This window comes from Salvelinus namaycush, chromosome 19, assembly GCF_016432855.1.
Source record: "Salvelinus namaycush isolate Seneca chromosome 19, SaNama_1.0, whole genome shotgun sequence".
NCBI classification, from domain to species: domain Eukaryota; kingdom Metazoa; phylum Chordata; class Actinopteri; order Salmoniformes; family Salmonidae; genus Salvelinus; species Salvelinus namaycush.
Genome location: NC_052325.1, coordinates 45191227 through 45205978, shown reverse-complemented (window position 1 = coordinate 45205978; position 14752 = coordinate 45191227). Strand labels below are relative to the sequence as shown.

General features: G+C 40.2%; 1 protein-coding gene across 1 annotated transcript in view; it reads right to left on the bottom strand.

The window, feature by feature from the left end:
• Positions 1-5517, bottom strand: part of LOC120064038 (E3 ubiquitin-protein ligase MYCBP2-like) — a 107177-nt gene extending 101660 nt beyond the window's left edge. Inside the window, exons 1-2 of the mRNA XM_039014348.1 lie at positions 4916-5517; positions 2096-2171 (exon numbers count right to left, since the gene is read on the bottom strand). Coding sequence (XP_038870276.1) covers positions 2096-2171; positions 4916-5181 — 342 coding nt within the window. The 5' untranslated portion in view covers positions 5182-5517. The remainder of the gene's footprint in view (positions 1-2095; positions 2172-4915) is intronic.
• Between the last annotated feature and the right edge of the window lie 9235 nt (positions 5518-14752).

Here is a 14752-nt window from a genome sequence, read left to right as displayed (position 1 = left end):
CCCCAATCCTCAGCAGTCCAATCCCTGTACCTTTTGCAGAATATCAGTCTGTCCCTGATGCTTTTCCTGGAGAGAAGTGGCTTATTTGCTGCCCTTCTTGACACGAGGCCATCCTCCAAAAGTCTTCGCCTCACTGTGCGTGCAGATGCACTCACACCTGCCTGCTGCCATTCCTGAGCAAGCTCTGTACTGGTGGTGCCCCGATCCCGCAGCTGAATCAACTTTAGGAGATGGTCCTGGCGCTTGCTGGACTTTCTTCGGCGCCCTGAAGTCTTCTTCACAACAATTGAACCGCTCTCGAAGTTCTTGATGTGATAAATGGTTGATTTAGGTGCAATCTTACTGGCAGCAATATCCTTGCCTGTGAAGCCCTTTTTGTGCAAAGCAATGATGACGGCATGTGTTTCCTTCCAGGTAACCATGGTTGACAGAGGAAGAACAAAGATTCCAAGCACCACCCTCCTTTTGAAGCTTCCAGTCTGTTATTTGAACGCAATCAGCATGACAGAGTGATCTCCAGCCTTGTCCTCGTCAACACTCACACCTGTGTTAACGAGAGAATCACTGACATGTCAATTGGTCCTTTTGTGGCAGGGCTGAAATGCAGTGGAAATGTTTTTTGTGGATTCAGTTCATTTGCATAGCAAAGAGGGACTTTGTAATTAATTGCAATTCATCTGATCACTCTTCATAACATTCTGGAGTATATGCAAATTGCCATCATACAAACTGAGGCAGCAGACTGTGAAAATGTATATTTGTGTCATTCAAAACTTTTGCCCACGACTGTATATTTGTGTTTTAGGTAATTGTCCTGATGAAAGATGCATTTGTTTCCCAGTGTCTGTTGGAAAGCAAATTGAACTAAGTTTCCCTTCTAGGATTTTGCCTGTGCCACAAACATAATATGTATTCCGTACAAAAAGCATATTTCTTTGCCACATTTTTTGTAGTATTACTTTAGTGCCTGGAAAATGGATGCATGTTTTAGAATATTTGTATTCTAACTTCTTTTCACTCTGTAATTTATGTGAGTATTGTGTAGTAACTACAGTGTTGTTGATCCTTCCTCAGTTAAGGTGCCGTCAGAAAGTATTCACACCCTTTTACCGTTTCCACATTTTGTTGTGTTACAGCCGGAATTTAAAATGGATTAAGTTGAGATTGTGTTTCACTGGCCTACACACACACACACAATACACCATAATGTCAAACAGATTCAAATACAGAAAACAGATTTTAAAAAATAACACCTTACGAAACAGCGGGGAGACACACCGTAATATTGTAGTACGGAAAGCCTAAATAAATTCAGAGAGCATACATTTAATTACAATACTAGTCAAAAGTTTTGAATGAGGTGTGTTAAGGGTTTTTCTTTATTTTTACTATTTTCTACACTGTAGAATAATAGTGAAGACCTCAAAACTATTAAATAACACAGCTGGAATCATTTAGTAACCAAAAAATTGTTTTAAATCAAAATATGTTTATATTTGAGATTAAACAAAGTAGCGACCCTTTGCCTTGATGAAACTTGGCACACTCTTGGCATTCTCTCAACCAGTTTCATGAAGAATGCTTTTCCTACAGTCTTGAAGGAGTTCCCACATACACTGAGCACTTGTTGGCTGCTTTTCCATCACTCTGCGGTACAACTCATCCCAAACCATCTCAATTGGGTTGAGGTCGGGTGATTGTGGAGGCCAGGTCATCTGATGCAGCACTCGATAAATCTCCTTGGTCAAATAGCCAGAAATCTCAAATTTGGACTCAGACCAAAGGACAGATTTCCACCGATCTAATGTCCATTGCTCGTGTTTCTTGGCCCAAGCAAATCGTATTGGTTTCTTTGCAGCAATTCGACCATGAAGGCCTGATTCACACAGTCTTCTCTGAACAGTTGATGTTGAAATGTGTGTGTTACTTGAACTATATGACATGCACCGAATACAACAGGTGAAATGCTCGTAGTAGCCCATCTTAGACCAAAAATAACTGAAGCAACAAATTTGCAATGAATCCATTATATTATTCGGAGAAAATTGAGTGACTCAAGGTCAGGTCCCTCTTGTACCAAGAAAATGTATCTTACCTTTGTTCCTGTTTTGACTTTAGACTTCAACTTTTGCCGCCGTTTCAGCTTCTTCTTGCTTAAAGCTTTCTTTCCCCTGAAACACATTGTAAAAAAACATGAGCAAATCCAGTAACAGCTGGGCCTATAGCCTATCACAACTATGTTAAGTTAATATTCTAACACATTGACAAAAAAAAAAGGGACAGAAAGAATACAAATAGTACAATGCCATAGCTTTATTTTGAAGGCTAACCCCAACCCCCCCAACCCCTCTTTACACTGCTGCTACTCTCTGTTTATCATATATGCATAGTCACTTTAACTATACATCCATGTACATTCTACCACAAATTGGGCCAACCAACCAGTGCTCCCGCACGTTGGCTAACCGACTTATCTGCATTGTGTCCCACCCACCACCCCCTATTTTTTTACGCTACTGCTACTCTCGGTTTCTCATATATGCATAGTCACTTTAACCATATCTACATACTACCTCAAATCAGCCTGACTAGCCGGTGTATGTAAGTAGCCTCGCTACTTTTATTGCCTCGCTACTGTATATAGCCTGTCTTTTTACTGTTTTATTTCTTTACCTACCTATTGTTTACCTAATACCTTTTTTGCAATATTGTTTATAGCGCGTGTAAGTAAGAAATTCACTGTAAGGTAACCTGTTGTATTCGGCGCACTTGACAAATTAACTTGTTGATTTAACCGCAAAGTGCACTATTGTGAAGCCACGCCCCTTTTTCTGAAGAATTGCATTGTGGGCCCTACAAGTACTGGTTCGAGCCAAGGTAGGAGCGAGGAGAGGGACGGAAGCAACACTGTTACACTAGCAATAACAAGCTAGATGAGTGACATGATTCTCGCTGGATTTGAATTCAGATATACAATCAAAAGTTGACACCTACTCATTCAAGGGTTTTTTATTTATTTGTACTATTTTCTACATTGTAGAATAATAGAAGACATCAAAACAATGATATAACACATATGGAATCATGTAGTAACCAAAAATACAAATCAAAATATGTTTGAGATTCTTCAAAGTAGCCCCCCTTTGCCCTGATGACAACTTTGCACACTCTTGGCTTCATGAGGAATGCTTTTCCAACAGTTGAAGGAGTTCCCACATATGCTGAGCAACTCCAATACCTTGACTTTGTTGTCCTTAAGCCATTTTGTCACAACTTTAGAAGTATGCTTGGGTCATTGTCCATTTGGAAGACCCATTTGAGACCAAGCTTTAAGTTCCTGACTGATGTCTTGAGATGTTGCTTCAATACATACACAATTTTTTCTTCCTCATGATGCCATGCATTTTTTGAAGTGCACCAGTCACTCCTGCAGCAAAGCACCCCCACAACATGATGCTGCTACCCCCGTGCTTCACGGTTAGGACGGTGTTCTTCAGCTTGCAAGCATCCCCCTTTTTCCTCCAAACATAACGATGGTCATTACGACCAAACAGTTCAATTTTTGTTTCATCAGACCAGAGGACATTTCTCCAAAAAGTACGATCTTTGTCCCCATGTGCAGTTGCAAACCACAGTCTGGCTTTTTTATGGCTGTTTTGGGGCAGTGGCTTCTTCCTTGCTGAGCGGCCTTTCAGGTTATGTCGATATAGGACTCGTTTTACTGTAGATATAGATACTTTTGTACCTGTTTCCTCCACAAGGTCCTTTGCTGTTGTTCTGGGATTGATTTGCACTTTTCGCACCAAAGTACGTTCATCTCTAGGAGACAGAACGCGTCTCCTTCCTGAGCAGTATGATGGCTGCGTGGTCCCACGGTGTTTATACTTGTGTACTATTGCTTGTACAGATTAATGTGGTACCTTCAGGCGTTTGGAAATTGCTCCCAAGGATGAGCCAGACTTGTGGAGGTCTACTATTTTTTTCTGAGGTCTTGGCTTATTTCTTTTGATTTTCCCATGATGTCAAGCAAAGAGGCACTGAGTTTGAAGGTAGGCCTTGAAATACATCCACAGGTACACCTCCAATTGACTCAAATGATGTCAATTGGCCTATCAGAAGCTTCTAAAGCCATGACATAATTTTCCAAGCCGTTTAAAGGCACAGTCAACTTAGTGTATGTAAACTTCTGACCTACTGGAATTGCATATATATATATTATATATATATATATATATATATGGTAAAAAAAAGGGACTTATCTGGGAATATATCCAAGATAAACACTGTTTGATCCACATAAACATATCTAGCTAAGCTGGCTAGTCAAAAATTAAGCAGCTACTGACGTCTTATTTGTTTATCTTTCCGAATTTACAGACTAGCTACCTACATATATTAACCCAAAAACAACCCCATACGAAGAGTAACTCTGACCTTAGTTACCAACCTTGTAACGTTACACCGCGTAAAAAAAATACCACTAACAACCAACACAACGAAGCTAGGGAGGAAATTTAGCTAACTGTGCTAACTAACGCACTAGCTAGAGGTTAGCTAGGGACTCATTAGCTGACGTTAACTAGCCAAGTTACCGATATAACTAGGTAGCACTATTGACGGGTTTCTGCAAACTAACCTACCCATAACGTTACCCCACAGTAAAAGTATTATCACGACTGGACACTAAAGACGATCATGTGGCCAACTAGTTGCTGAACCGCTAAGTTAAGCATCTTACTAGCAAACTAGCTAGGGAAGTTAGCTTGGCTAACTAGCTGTGTGAGCTTGCATTCAAACATTGGTGATGTGAAAACCATGCAGGTAGTTGGGCTAATTAACGTAGCAAGTTAGCTACGAAGGCTGCCAAATAGCTCAGACAAGCCTGCAATTTAGAATTTTCACAATTTCAACCTACCTTCCTTGGTTTATCCCTTGCTCCTTGTCATTGATAGCCGTGGAATAAATCATCCTGTATCTTTCCGCTAAAGCTCGCCCAGAGAGTAGAAGTTGGTATCGACTTCGGCAATCCGACTGGGTTCCTGGTGTTTGACACGAACCCATTCCCGACCCAAAAGAGGAGAAAGCGTCCCCAACTCCAGAAATTACGCTGATGCCGAGCCGCATCGAAGGTAATGGGGATGGCACAATCCCTCCATCACCGACTGCCGCAGCAGCACACATAATCGTTTTGGAGAACAATGCATATATTGCATCAAAAAATATAACAGCTACCTAGATAGCTTGCCGTTATATCACAACTGTCAATCGAAAATCCTACACCTCGTCATTTGTCCATCCTGAAATGCAGCCACATCCAGTGTATCTCCTAAAACGGCACAAACGGAGTCAACGCGGTGCAACTGCGAAATAGGCTTCCAATTCCAGACCGTGGAATCGGCACTTGTTTCCCTGAATTCCGAATCTCAAGCCATTTTGTCTTTGGAATTAAAGCAATAATCTTTTTTAAAAGTGTGTCTTCATTGTGTAGTGTTTCTTTACTCCGAATAGGCAGCACTTTCAAATGTGCTGCCATCTTAGCTTCTTCATCATCATCATCCTTCTTCTTCTGTGTGTTTTATGGTGGACTAGACACAAAAAGGTGTATTGCCGCCACCAACTGGACGATTTGAAACCAAAATAAATAAATCCATACATAATAGTGAAACTAACTTAATCTACCCCAATAAAAATAGTACATTATTTTAGTTCTCCATATCTCCTTTCTCAGGCTCTAGGACCTGAGAGGGTGGTACGGCTTGTGCCAATATTGCATGTAACTCCTTCGCTGAGAAATCTTTCAGCCCCAGGAACTCCTCCGCCGCAATTACTATGATTTATATCTTCCTGGACCTTCTCTCCACATTGGCAGTGCCATTAATTACCATAGCTATAAATTCCACAAAGTCCACCTTCCTAACCTTTAAAATGTCAGGATCCTGCTGGTGAAAGGCAACCCCTGCAGTGTAGGCCTATCCACTACCATGGACTCTTCTTGTGCACCATTCAAACCCTCAACCCATTTCACAACTGCTGCATATGAAATGCTCTGTACAACCCTGACTTTGGCCACCTCATTCTCTTTCACCCTTGTGGGGCATTCGGAAGACGTGGCTTCATGGTTCGCAACATGTCACATATTCATCACTTTTATAACACATAATATGACGCTTCATCATCCTTCCCTGCTGCTCGTTACCAGTTTATTTTTTTTTATTTTTTTTAAATGTCTGGGATCTTTTATTACAGCTCATGAAACACTTTACATGTTGCTTTAAAAAAAAATGTGTTCAATATATCTCAATCTCAAAAATAATTCAATATATGGAAAATTGTCAGTATAAAATCAAGACTTCTCTCAAACCTGTATGGCAGATTGAGGGCAAGAGGATGGTCAGTTTGCCAAGGCCGATAATAACCTTTTTTTTCTTTTTTTTAATAGTATTATTCATAATACAAAAATCAACTTACATTGCTACATCAAACATGTCTAACAAACAAACACAGGTATTAACAAGAAAATACTCAAACATACAAAAAATATCAATAAAATACAGAAAATAAACAATTTTAGTGCAATTGTATTCACTCTGAAAAAATCTTATTATAATGATTCAGGAATATGTTATTCTTGTTGTTATTCACTAGGGTTAATGTTTTAATGAGATAGTTGAATTCAATCAGAAAAATGTGTAATTTTGGTATAGAATTTTGGAATTTTTGTTTGAAAGATTTGGCAACAAGAATTTAAAAAATGTACAATCATTTCAGTGGTCTTGTTATCATTGCAATAGTAACATACTATATATTTTATGTAAAAAACATAGGCAGTGTTCATAATGGTAAATAAGTATTTCGCAAGGTTTTTCCAAAATTCTGACACAAATTTACATTCAAAGAACAAGTGAAACAGATTCTCACCTTCTGTTTCACAGAAAAAGCAGATATCATCAATAGCCACAAATTTGGATATCATAGAATTACATGGATATATCTCATGTAAAATGTTGAAGTGCACTTTGTTTGGTATACAGTATTGCTCGCTGCTCGTTACTAGTATTATGCTAGCAGCACAAATTATGACGTCAAGTGGTATGGTAATGATGAAACCTTCATAATAAAAGCCCGCATTGCAAAACTGAAATGTGGATAACTCATTCCGAAGACATTGAATTTTAATCAATGACCACTTTTATTGTACCAACAAGAAAAGAAAAGACAATAGGTAATTTATGAGGGGGAAAAGTATAATATGACACTGGTATGTTGCGCATGTTGGGCTGTAGAGAGAACACTGTTCTACCTGTCTCAGTTAAGTGGGGTGGAAAATACTCAGTAAGGTCTTTACTAACCAAATGTGTAGTTTTGGAGGGGGACTGTGTCGTACATATCCAGCAGCACTTCCTTCTCCACCCCCTCCATAGCCCACAATACAATACACTGTAATAGACTGTACATGGGATACATAATGGGATGTAGAGAGAACTTTATATATTGGTTTATATATTTGGTTAGTAGAGACCCTACTGAGTATTTTCCACCCCACCTTAGATGAGACAGGTAGAAAAGTTCTCTATCTACAAGCCAATATGTATCCCATGTACAGTCTATTACGGTGTATTGCATTTGAGGCTATGGAGGGGGAATAGTGAAAAGCCAGGAGCAGGCTGTGTGACACAACCAGTGGCGATTTTAGCATGTAAATCTTGGTCGGGCAAACAAACACTTTTGGGGGATGCATGCCAGCAAAGCCACTACACAACACAACACTAAACAACACATTAATTGCACTATACCGGTGACAAACGGTGCCCACAAACTGAATTCAGAACATGGGTCGTTCTTACAGTGTTCTCCCTGTACACCAAGTCAGAACCGTAGGATAAATAAAGGGGGCATATAAAAGAAAACAATTTTATTTGTCACATTTGCCAAATACAACAGTGAAATGCTGTCACGCCCTGACCTGAGAAAACTTTTTATTTCTCTGTTTTGGTTAGGTCAGGGTGTGACTAGGGTGGGTGGTCTAGTTTTTTTCTTTTCTATGTTGGCCTGGTATGGTTCCCAATCAGAGGCAGCTGTCTATCGTTGTCTCTGATTGGGGATTATATTTAGGCAGCCTTTTGCCACCTGTTGTGTGTGGGATCTTGATTTTGTATTGTTGCCTTTTAGCCCTACAAAGCTGTACGTTTCGTTTGTTACTCTTTCTTGTTTTGTGCCAATTATCATAAATAATAATGATTAACCTACCCCACGCTGCATTTTGGTCCGACCATCCTTCCAACAACAATCGTTACAAATGCTTACTTACAAGCCCTTATCCAACAGTGCCGTTTTAAGAAAAAATGTGTTAAGAAAGTATTTACTAAAATAAACTGAAGTAAAACATTTTTTTTTAAATATAAATAGTTATTAAGGAGCAACAATAAAATAACAGTAGCGAGGCTATATACAGGGGTTACCGGTACATAGTCAATGTGCAGGGGCAACCCTCCAGACTAGCTTCAATGCCATACAGCTCTCCTTCCGTGACCTCCAACTGCTCTTAAATACAAGTAAAACTAAAAAAAATTTTTATTTTTTTATTTTTTTTATTTATTTTTTATTTAACCTTTATTTAACCAGGTAGGCAAATTGAGAACACGTTCTCATTTACAATTGCGACCTGGCCAAGATAAAGCAAAGCAGTTCGACACATACAACAACACATAGTTACACATGGAGTAAAAAACAAACATATAGTCAATAATACAGTGAAAAAAAATAAGTCTATATACAATGTGAGCAAGTGAGGTGAGATAAGGGAGGTGAAGGCAAACAGATATATGTATAAATAAATAAAAATATAAAAAGGCCATGGAGGCGAAGTGAGTACAACACAGCAAGTAAAATAAAAACTAAAAAAAAAACACTGGAATGGTTGGTTTGCATTGGAAGAAAGTGCAAAGTAGAGACAGAAATAATGGGGTGCAAAGGAGCAAAATAAATTAATAAATAAATACAGTAGGTAAAGAGGTAGTTGTTTGGGCTATGCATGCTCTTCAACCGATCGCTGCCTGCACCTGCCCGCCCGTCCAGCATCACTACTCTGGACGGTTCTGACTTAGAATATGTGGACAACTACAAATACCTAGGTGTCTGGTTAGACTGTAAACTCTCCTTCCAGACTCACATCAAACATCTCCAATCCAAAGTTAAATCTAGAATTGGCTTCCTATTTCGCAACAAAGCATCCTTCACTCATGCTGCCAAACATACCCTCTAAAACTGACCATCCTACCGATCCTCGACTTCGGCGATGTCATTTACAAAATAGCCTCCAACACCCTACTTAACAAATTTTGATGCAGTCTTTCACAGTGCCATCCGTTTTGTCACAAAAGCCCCATATACTACCCACCACTGCGACCTGTACGCTCTCGTTGGCTGGCCCTCGCATCATACTCGTCGCCAAACCCACTGGCTCCAGGTCATCTACAAGACCCTGCTAAGTGTAACGGATGTGAAATGGCTAGCTAGTTAGCGGTGGTAAACGCTAATAGCGTTTCAATCGGTTACGTCACTCGCTTTGAGACCTTGAAGTAGTGGTTCCCCTTGCTCTGCAAGGGCCGTGGCTTTTGTGGAGCGATGGGTAACGATGCTTCGTGGGTGACTGTTGTTGATGTGTGCAGAGGGTCCCTGGTTCGCGCCCGGGTATGGACGAGGGGACGGACGTAAAGTTATACTGTTACATTGGTGCCGTGACCCGGATCACTGGTTGCTGCAGAAAAGGAGGAGGTTGAAAGGGGGGTGAGTGTAACGGATGTGAAATGGCTAGCTAGTTAGCGGTGGTACGCGCTAATAGCGTTTCAATCGGTTACGTCACTCGCTTTGAGACCTTGAAGTAGTGGTTCCCCTTGTAAAGTTATACTGTTACATAGGTAAAGTCCCCCCTTATTTCAGCTCGCTGGTCACCATAGCAGCACCCACCTGTAGCACGCGCTCCAGCAGGTATATCTCTCTGTCACCCCCAAAGCCAATTCCTCCTTTGGCCGCCTCTCCTTCAAGTTCTCTGCTGCCAATGACTGTAACGAACTACAAAAATCTCTGAAACTGGAAACACTTATCTCCCTCACTAGCTTTAAGCACCAGCTGTCAGAGCAGATTACTGCACCTGTACATAGCCCATCTATAATTTTGCCCAAACAACTACCTCTTCCTCTACTGTATTTATTTATTTATTTTGCTCCTTTGCACATTCTTCCACTGCAAATCTACCATTCCAGTGTTTTACTTGCTATATTGTATTTACCTCGCCACCATGGCCACCTCATTTGCTCACATTGTATATACTTATTTTTCTACTGTATTATTGACTGTATGTTTGTTTTACTCCATGTGTAACTCTGTGTTGTTGTATGTGTCGAACTGCTTTGCTTTATCTTGGCCAGGTCGCAATTGTAAATGAGAACTTGTTCTCAACTTGCCTACCTGGTTAAATAAAGGTGAAAAAAATAAAATAAAAAAGTTGAGGTAATTGAGGTAATATGTACATTTAGGTAGAGTTAACGTGACTATGCATAGATAATAAACAGAGAGTAGCACCAGCGTAAAAATGGCGGTGTGGGGGCCAATGCAAATAGCCATTTGAATAGCAGTTCAGGAGTCTTATGGCTTGGGGGTAGAAGCTCTTAAAGCCTTTTGGACCTAGACTTGACTTGGCGCTCCGGAACCGCTTGCCGTGCAGTAGCAGAGAGAACAGTCTATGATTGGGGTGGCTGGAGTCTTTGTAAATTTTTGGGGCCTTCCTCTGACACCGCCTGGTATAGAGGTCCTGGATGGCAGGAGGCTTGGCCCCAGTGATGTACTGAGCCGTACGCGCTACCCTCTGTAGTGCCTGTAGTACACATCCTGGTAATCTGTCTGGCCCTGCGGCATTGTGAATGTTGACCTGTTTAAAGGTCTTACTCACATCGGCTACGGAGAGCGTGATCACACAGTCATCCGGAACAGCTGGTGCTCTCATGCATGCTTCAGTGTTGCTTGCCACGAAGCGAGCAAATAAGTTATTTAGCTCATTTTATAGGCTGTTGGATTATTAAACTGTTGTTACTTCGACATTGTCTGCATCTGGGTCTTACCTTGAAACCTGATAGATTAGGCCAATCCAAACCATATACTGGGGTTCACTGGTTGCACAGGTTTTTTTTCCTTTGCTCAGTACTGACTTAAAGTTCGGAAATCAGGTTAGATTACCTCTTATACTGTATGCCTATTTACTATTTACCTGTCCATTCCCATGCAGGCCTATAGTTGCGTACCATTGTCCTCAAACTAAACATACCATAAACCATCCCCATATGGTGAACACAGGATTTGATCTCCCGACAACAACACTTTGTAAACCCCAAAATTATGTTCTTACCAACCACTGGTCAACATGGTAGACCGGTGGTGACACTACTTAGGAGAGGTGACATCATTGCACGATGTGCTAGCCATCACTGCCTAATCTGATAGTCAACATGAATCCGTAGAAACTTTTGTCTGAACTGTATAACTGTAATAACGAGTGTAATGGAGTGATGATTGTTTACCGGCAGAAAGCAATAGATCTTTATAATGTTCAATGCAATGCCTAGTTTATATGAATCAAGGTGGGTCTATAGTCTGCTTTTCAATCCATTCATGCTTTTTTGGGGGGGGGGATTTCCCTTAATTTTAAGGATACAGTCAGAAACCATGGCAACCGTATCAAATAGAAAATACTTCTCTACTTATCTAAAGGCCCTGAGATATATTTAATCTCAGACGGGAGAACATTAAAAAGCATCTCTATGCTGTTATTTCACAGTAAATAAGGATCACACAAAACAAACACAGTCTCACACACATATACAGCAAATGTACATACTCACAGTGCCAGACACAAAACTTGCACTCACACACACAACTTTTTTGGGACCTATTTTTGGAAGTTTGTAGGTAACAATGAAGTGACCTTGATATCCAAACACAATACTGTATGTCATACTACTGATATGAGGAAAACATATTCATCATTTTATTTGTCACTGCAATGCTGTGGAATGTGTGCTGTGCAGCGTGATTTTACAACATAGCCATGTACTCACACATGCACTTCAATGGCTGTTGTAAAATCACGCTGCACAGCACATGTAGCTTATTAGCTCCGGGCCAATGAGGACAGAGGGAAAGGATTTGACATTTTCATAGCAACCTAGGAAGCATCCCTAAAAACCCAGGCTATGTCACTACACGTGTCAAATCAAATTCTATTGGTCACATACACATATTTAGCAGACGTTATTGCGAGTGTAGCAAAATGCTTGTGTGTGTTACATCCATGCTGATCTTCCATCGAATAAGGACACTCAAAGGAGTAATCTTGATTTTTTTTAAATTGTTATTTATGTAACCTTTATTTAACTAGGCAAGTCAGTTAAGAACACATTGATCTCTCAATGATGAAAATGTGGGTTGAAAGACCAAATGATGTCATTCTACAATTAATTGAATAGAAATACAGTAGCCTCGCTTGCAGGTGTATAGAGTTGCTATTGACTGTAGGGAATACAGGGGCTACTGGTCACAACAAGACATGGAACAATCAGCTTTTTGCCTGGGGAATATCTTGTTATCGCCTATCCTCAGTATTCCTTGCGGATGTCCGGAAACGTACTTTCATAACATGCCAGCCCTACAGACAACTACAGAGGAAAAGACAGGGGTATGTTGTAATAACTAACCATATTATTCATGGATAATAAAAGACCACTTGTAACTAACTATACCCTTGACCTGCCACAAAGTGCTGATGCTTGGAGACAATTCTCTCTCCATGTCCGTGGGTAGAAGGTTGCAGAGAAAGAGGTGAGAGAGAGAGAGTGGGAGAGAGATATGACATTTGAAATGTCTTTATTCTTTTGGAACTTTTGTGAGTAATGTTTACTGTTAATTTTTTTATTGTTTATTTCACTTTTGTTTATTATCTATTTCACTTGCTTTGGCAATATGTTTCCCATGCCAATAAAGCCCCTTAAATTGAAATTAAATAGAAAAATGTTGATAGAGAGCGAAAGAGGGAAAAAGAGAGAGATTGTCTTCTGAGGAAGCCAAACATTCCCAAAGGTTCTCCAATTAACCCCTGTTAGCCTCAGCTCTGCTTTAGGGATGGTTAAAGTACGGAGGGATGCTCAGTCAAGAGTGACGAAATGATGAGCTGGATTGAGATGAGATGACAGGCAATTACCATTAACACTTCCAGGAGCTGGGCTTTATATGGTTGTGTCCTCTATGGTTGGATTGGCTGCTTTATTGCGATGTCAGTCATGCCACCACAAGTGGTGAGTGACCATAATCCAGTTTGCTTCCATTCTGCTCCTGAGGTGCATGTGCAGGTTTTGTTCCATCCCAGTATTAATTCAGCATCGTAATATTAAAGTTAAGGTGTCACACCCTGGCCTTAGTTATATTTGTTTTCTTTATTATTTTAGTTAGGTCAGGGTGTGACATGGGGGATGTATGTGTTTTGTATTGTCTAGGGTTTTTTGTATGTTTATGGGGCAGTGTTTAGTCTAGGTGTATGTATGTCTATGGTTGCCTAGATTGGTTCTCAATTAGAGACAGCTGTCTATCGTTGTCTCTGATTGGGAGCCATATTTAGGCAACCATAGTCATTAGGTAGTTTGTGGGTGATTGTCTATGTCTATGTCTATGTCTATGTCTATGTCGCCTGTGTCTGCACTTTTGTTTATATAGCTTCACGTTCGTCGGTTTATTATTTTGTCAAGTTTGTATAGTGTTTGTTTCGTTTTCGTCTTCATTAACTAAAGAAGATGTATTCATTTCACGCTGCGCCTTGGTCCTCCTCTCTTCCACCATACGACGAGCGTGACATAAGGTTGCAAAGGGAGGGAATACCACTGGTCATTTTCTAAATGTAAAAAACAAACATATTTTTGGGAAACATTTCATGTAAAATATAAAAAATGTTCTATCTGAAAAATAAATTCACAAAGTAAAACATTATCCTAAATATAACTCCTCAACTTAGTGAATCCTGTTGCTGTAATATGAGGGTTACAGAATGGAATATACTTGATTTTTTGGGGGTTTTAATTATTTTACTCTGCCAATATTAACCATGTACAACCATCCGGAAGTCTCTTGAGTGTGTGCAATCAGTCTGTTATATGAGACTATATAAATATGGGCGCATTCCTCTGCCCAGGCATTGCTGACGCATGCTAGATCTTACAACGCCTGGATAGGTATTTTACGTATCAGCTAACCACATCATATGTTATAGCAATCTGGTGCTTGACGGCACAGTCGATGACGTGGCACGCAACCATTGGTTGTTGCATGCAATGTCTGAGCAAGTAAACATGACCAATGATTGCGTGCAACGTCGTCGACTGTGCAGTCGGGCACCAGATTGCTGTAACATGGTTAGTTTATAAGTAAAATTCCTATCCAGGCATTTTAAGATCTAGCATGCGTCAGCAACATCTGAGCAGGGGAACATGACCAAGATGTTAAAGCAATCTAGTGCATGCAAAATTTGAGAAGGGAACACGACCAATGGTTGCGTGACAGATCTAAGCAGGGGAACGCTGCCTTTATCTTTGTTGGAAATGTTTTGGGGCCTAACTGGTGGCAGTTGTGAAAAATGTCAATAGTTGGAAGACGTCATTATTGATTCAATGTTTTTTACTTTATTAATGCTCGTCGGCTATTTTATCCTGAAACA